The sequence below is a fragment of the Lathamus discolor genome, chromosome 6 (assembly GCF_037157495.1).
Source record: "Lathamus discolor isolate bLatDis1 chromosome 6, bLatDis1.hap1, whole genome shotgun sequence".
NCBI lineage: Eukaryota > Metazoa > Chordata > Aves > Psittaciformes > Psittacidae > Lathamus > Lathamus discolor.
In genome coordinates, this window is record NC_088889.1 from 61,022,829 (window position 1) to 61,029,170 (window position 6,342).

Sequence of the window (6,342 nt, forward strand, 5' to 3'; positions counted from 1 at the left end):
TAAGCTTGTGCTCTATAAAAGTGATTATATTGCAGTTGTTCATGTTTCCTGATTAATAAAAAACTGTGTTCCAGCTTGCCTCCAAATTAAGCTACTCACATTTGTCTTCTTGCCCTCCTAAATGTGACTAGGGGTGAAGTCAAGAATAAAACAACTTTCTACAGATTCCGCAGACTTTCAAGTTACACCTGTATTGCTAGAGAGTTTAACAGCTTCTAACTCGATGTAGTATCTTACCAGGATTTCACTGTGGCTGTTAACAATCTTGTCATTAACAAGACCTATTATGCAGAACTTCCCTGGCTGTAGACCAGATTAATCTGTTTTGAAATAGTGTTTCTACTGAAACAACTCTTATTCTCTTTGAGGAACGGACATCACAACCTCATATGTTAACGGTTTGCGTGTCAGGACAAGTTTAGCTATTTCTTTTAACCCTTCTTAATTGTTCATTCTGTTGAAGTGGGAACTGGAGTCATCCTTACTATTCCTTTAGTGAGTGTTTTCTAACTCACCTTGACTAGTTTTTGGGAAAGTTGCATGTTCTTAAACACTGCATGATACCTGTTTGCATCTGTTTCATATCTAATAAAGGTTTTGTCAGAACCTTGGCGGCTGTCAACAAGTCAGACACCACAGCAGCACATTGATTTAAAGAAGAATCCTGAAATGTTATCCTGTGGCGGAGGATTTGGACCGGTATGTTTGCTAAATACAAATTCTCCTTAAAAATAGTTTATTTTGAATATGCCACTTAAAAAACTTCAGATCTGTAATACCTTAATATTGTACATCAAAGGTGCAACACATGCTGTTAAATGAATGTGCTTACTGCTTTCTCATTATGTGGCAATGCTCAGAAAAACCTGCATCACCTTTTTGTCATATTCCACTACAAGAACGGATTATTCATAAAGAAAGACACAGTTATCTAATGTGGTACAAGCCTACATGGCAGAGATTTGATAAAACGTTATCACATTACATATGCCCAGAGATTCTCTACATCAGGCTATTATTACACTGACGAATGCCTTATTACTTAAACTAGATTTTAAGGTTGGGATTTGTAAGAGTAATTATACTTGATAGGGTTTTTATCTTTCCTGATAAGTTTTAAAAAGCTGTTCATGCTTTCCTCCAAGTTAAGCCACTCATATTGTTCTACTTGCCCTTCTAAGTGTGAATAGTTGCCAAGTAAAAAATAAAACCATGTTCTACAGCTTCTGTAGACTTTCAAGAAACTAGTGTATTGTTAGAGATTTCACAAGCTGCTGACTTGCTGTATTCTTTTTTTGGGATTTGAACATTTGATTATGACAATATTATTGTTAACAAGATCTGTTAAACAGAATTTATGGGGCTATAGACTAGACTAAATCTGTTTTTGAAAAGCTTTTCTACTAAAAGAATAATGAGAGGGATCACAGGACTGCTGTTTGCCACACAGAGATTCAGAAGACAGGTATAGCGTATTTTGGCTAGTTTGTCAAGCTGGAATTTTGGTTTCAGGTTTGGTTTTTGTTTTGGTTTTGGTTTTTTGTTTGGGGTTTTTTGTTTGTTGTTCTGTTATTGTTTGTTTATTCACATTTGATACAGCTTTTAGTAGTTCTTGAGGTTGGAAGGAGTTTAAATTGCAATATCAAGGAAGCCTAGCTCTCGTAGTGCTGCTCATATGTGAGAAACTGGCTTGCTTCAGCCAATTATGAAGCCAGTACTTAGAACCTCCAAAAAGGTGTGGTCTGGCGGTAAAATAGGGTTTTGGCTACAGGAATTTCTAACACTCTCCTTTTGTTTTTGCTAATGCTACATTAACTGCTCCTTTCTTACTATTTCTTCATTCCTTTGACTTCCTTTCTTCAGTTGTTTGTCTTTCCAAATAACCCTGCTTACTTTCCCCTTCATCATAGAATGGTTAGGGTTGGAAAAGACCTTAAGATAATCTAGTTCCCTAAACCCCCTGCCATACCTCACACTAAACCGTGTCACCCAAGGCTCTACCTAGCCTGGCCTTGAATACTGCCAGCGATGGAGCATTCACAGCTTCCCTGGGCAACCCATTCCAGTGCCTCACCACCCTTACAGTAAAGAACTTCCTCCTTATATCCAATCTAAGCTTCCCCTGTTTAAGTTTTAACCCGTTACCCCTTGTCTTATCACTGCAGTCCCTGATGAAGAGTTCCTCTCCAGCATCCCTGTAGGCCCTCTTCTGATACTGGAAGGCTGCTATGAGGTCTCCACGCAGCCTTCTCTTCTGCAGGCTGAACAGCCCCAACTTTCTCAGCCTATCTTCATACGGGAGGTGCTCCAGTTCCCCGATCATCCTCGTGGCCCTCCTCTGGACTTGCTCTGGCAGCTCCATGTTCTTCTTATGTTAAGTACACCAGAACCGTACACAGTACTCCCAGTGGAGTTTCACAAGAGCAGAGGGGCAGGATCACCTCATTTGGCTTGCTGGACACGCTTCTTTTGATGAAACCCAGTATATGACTGGCTTTCTCAGCTGTGAGCACACACTGCCCAAAATAAAAAATAATTTCTTATGTCCTTACAAAACCTGTGCTTTGGTTTGCAGAAGTAGCCCAAAGGTTCAGTACATCAGGCTTTTCTGTGTGTGTACTGGCAGTTAGAATCATAGAATCATAGAATAGTTAGGGTTGGAAAGGACCTCAAGATCATCTAGTTCCAACCCCCTGCCATGGGCAGGGACACCTCACACTAAACCATCCCACCCAAGGTTTCATCCAACCAGGCCTTGAACACCGCCAGGGATGGAGCACTCACAACCTCCCTGGGCAACCGATTCCAGTGTCTCACCACCCTAACAGGAAAGAGTTTCCTCCTTATATCCAATTTAAACTTCCCCTGTTTAAGTTTTAACTCATTACCCCTTGTCCTGTCACTACAGTCTGTTATGAAGAGTCCCTCCCCAGCATCCCTATAGGCCCCCTTCAGGTACTGGAAGGCTGCTATGAGGTCTCCACGCAGCCTTCTCTTCTCCAGGCTGAACAGCCCCAACTTCCTCAGCCCGTCTTCATACGGGAGGTGCTCCAGTCCCCTGATCATCCTCGTGGCCCTCTTCTGGACTTGTTCCAGCAGTTCCATGTCCTTTTTATGTTGAGGACACCAGAACTGCACACAATACTCCAGGTGAGGTCTCACAAGAGCAGAGTAGAGGGGCAGGATCACCTCCTTCGACCTGCTGGTCACGCTCCTTTTGATGCAGCCCAGGATACGGTTGGCTTTCTGGGCTGCGAGCTCACACTGCCGGCTCGTGTTCGTTTTCTCATCGACCAGCACCCCCAAGTCCTTCTCTGCAGGGTGTTTTTTGTTTGTTTGTTTCTTTATTTTGCACGTGTTCTGTAGACTATAGCCTTGTAGCATTAACAGAGAGCAGACTTTGAGGCTGCTTAGCAGCAGTGAGAGCAAAGTTCTTGAAGGTTATGATCCTTTGAGTTAGGAAAGAGAAGAAGGGTAGCAGCAGGACAGTCTGTGTTTACCTGGTATACTTAGCTTATAACCTCAGACTGAAACCTGGGACAGTTAATGCTGCTAATACTGAAACTGGACCAGAGCTTTGTTCATGATATGAGTGTTCAGAATCATATCTTTGCTATAGGGTCAGATGACTTTGCCTTTGGGTAGTTTTTCATAATACAAGGCTTGCATACTTTGCATTTATATACTGTATTTGTTTACATCTGCAGAGTGATCTCATGAAACAGTAAGTTCAGGTATGCAAATGAACTATTTTATTCCTAAGAAAGTTGGGGCTGTTCAGCCTGGAGAAGAGAAGGCTGCGTGGAGACCTCATAGCAGCATTCCAGTACCTGAAGGGGGCCTATAGGGATGCTGGGGAGGGTTTCTTTGTCAGGGACTGTAGTGACAGGACAAGGGGTAACGGGTTAAAACTTGAACAGGGGAAGTTTAGATTGGATATCTGGACATCTGTAAATCGATGGGTCCGGATGGAATGCACCCACGGGTGCTGAGGGAGCTGGCGGAGGTCATTGCTAGGCCACTCTCCATCGTCTTTGGTAAGTCGTGGGAAACGGGAGAGGTGCCTGAGGATTGGCAGATGGCAAATGTCACCCCAGTCTATAAGAAGGGCAAAAAGGAGGACCCGGGTAATTATAGACCGTTCAGCCTTACCTCCATCCCTGGAAAGGTGATGGAACAACTTATTCTTGACTCCATCTCTAGGCATATCAAGGATGAGGGGGTCATTAAGAACAGCCAACATGGTTTTATGAGGGGGAAGTCATGTTTGACCAACCTTATAGCCTTCTATGAGGAAGTGACTAGGTGGAGGGATGATGGTAGAGCGGTAGATGTGGTTTTTCTTGATTTCAGTAAGGCATTTGATACTGTCTCCCACAGCATCCTCATAGATAAGCTAAAGAAGTGTGGGCTTGATGATCAAGTAGTGAGGTGGATCGAGAACTGGTTGAAAGGAAGAAGGCAGAGAGTTGTGGTCAATGGCGCAGAATCTAGCTGGAGGTCTGTGACTAGTGGAGTTCCTCAGGGGTCGGTGCTGGGACCGGTGCTGTTTAATATTTTCATCAATGACCTGGATGAGGGAACTGAGTGCACCCTCAGCAAGTTTGCTGATGACACAAAACTGGGAGGAGTGGTTGACACACCAGAAGGCTGTGCTGCCATTCAGCGTGACCTGGACAGGCTGGAGAGTTGGGCGGGGAGAAACTTGATGAAATTCAACAAGGGCAAGTGTAGAGTCTTGCATCTGAGGAAGAACAACCCAGGGAGGTTGAGAGCTCCATTCCTGGCAGTGTTCAAGGCCAGGTTGGATGAAGCCTTGTGTGGGATGGTTTAGTGTGAGGTGTCCCTGTCTATGGCAGGGGGGTTGAAACTAGATGATCTTGAGGTCCTTTCCAACCCTAACTATTCTATGATTCTACGATTCTATGACTCTTCATCATGGACTGTAGCAAAAGGACAAGAGGCATATCAGTTTAAACTCCAACAGGGGAAGTTCAGGCTAGATATAAGGAAGAAATTCTTTACTGTGAAGGTGGTGAGGCACTGGAACAGGTTGCCCAAAGAAGTGGTAAATGCTCAGTCCCTGGCATTTTTCAAGGCCAGGTTGGACAGTCTTGGGAAACGTAGTCTAGTGTGAGGTGTCCTTGCCCATGGCAGGGGGTTGGAACTAGATGATCTTAAGGTCCTTTCCAACCCTAACTATTCTATGGTTCCTTTCTACTTAAGCATGGAAGCTGTATAGCTGTTTTGGACCAGACTTTGATAGCAGAAGGTCTTTGAACAAGTATTCTATTTAAAAAAACCCTAAACCTGGGAAATATTACAGACATACATTCAGAAAACGCTAATTCCATGCACTTCAGATGAGACTAGAACTGTTTTCTTAAGTGGAATCAATCTTCAGAAATGATGCATTAAATGCAAAAGCTGAAGTTGTGCTTAAGGAGAAATAACAACTTATTTTAAAAACTGCACAGTAAGAATTGTGTATTTATATATAAGATAATTTAGGAATGGAAGGAAAAAAATTCAGAACTTTTTTTTCTCTTCTTCCCCTAGGTGGCTGATGATGGTTATGGTGTTTCTTATATCATCTTGGATGAAGCCTCCATCCATTTTCATGTCTCCAGTAAAATATCTTGCTCTAAGACGGTAAGAATCAGTCCTTTTGTACAGTTTAATAAATCTGTTCTGATAACTGCTTATGAAACTGTTCTACAAATTCTCTAAATGAAATTAGTAGGACTTGCAACATACAGTTACAATTTGCCTTTTCTTCCTCAACATATGCTGTTTTGTTAGGGGTGGGTTTTTTTTGTCTCCACTTTACAAAAGTAATGCCTTTATGAACCAAGGAAGCCATATTCTATTTCACTTATGCTTTCAAGCATAAACAAAGCCTGTGGCCCACAGTTGTCTTTACATAGGAGTAGTTCCTTGGAACTCATGTAAAATGACTCATAGCTGTCCAATAAACAGTAAAAAAGTTTTGCTTTGATTTTTCTCTGGTTGCAATTGCAAAGACAGAGTAAAATGTATGCTCCCTATTCTTCAGATCTTTTTGGTTTAAATAATACTGAAAGAAGGTGGCACATAAGTTGTAATCTGTGCTTGAGAAACATAATTAATGAAAAATTTACATAGAATAACACCCATTATTAGAATGTAGTAGATGTCATCTATTGAGTAGTCTGCTGTTGCAGAGGCATGCAAATCATCCTTCCCTTTTAGATTTAATGCTGAGTTTGTTCAGGATAGCGTAACTGAACTAGTTTTCCTTGTTTGACCTTAACTTGTCTGAAAGATCTTGGTGCTTTTGGTTAATCATTAAAGATGAGGAAA

General features: G+C 42.0%; 1 protein-coding gene across 9 annotated transcripts in view; it reads left to right on the forward strand.

Moving 5' to 3' along the window:
• The window catches only part of CPT1A (carnitine palmitoyltransferase 1A), a 44,384-nt gene that overhangs the window by 34,049 nt on the left and 3,993 nt on the right, over positions 1-6,342 (forward strand). For all 9 annotated transcript variants that reach the window (XM_065683124.1, XM_065683119.1, XM_065683118.1 and 6 more), the window contains 2 exons: positions 595-699; positions 5,560-5,652. In XM_065683124.1, coding sequence (XP_065539196.1) covers positions 595-699; positions 5,560-5,652 — 198 coding nt within the window. The remainder of the gene's footprint in view (positions 1-594; positions 700-5,559; positions 5,653-6,342) is intronic.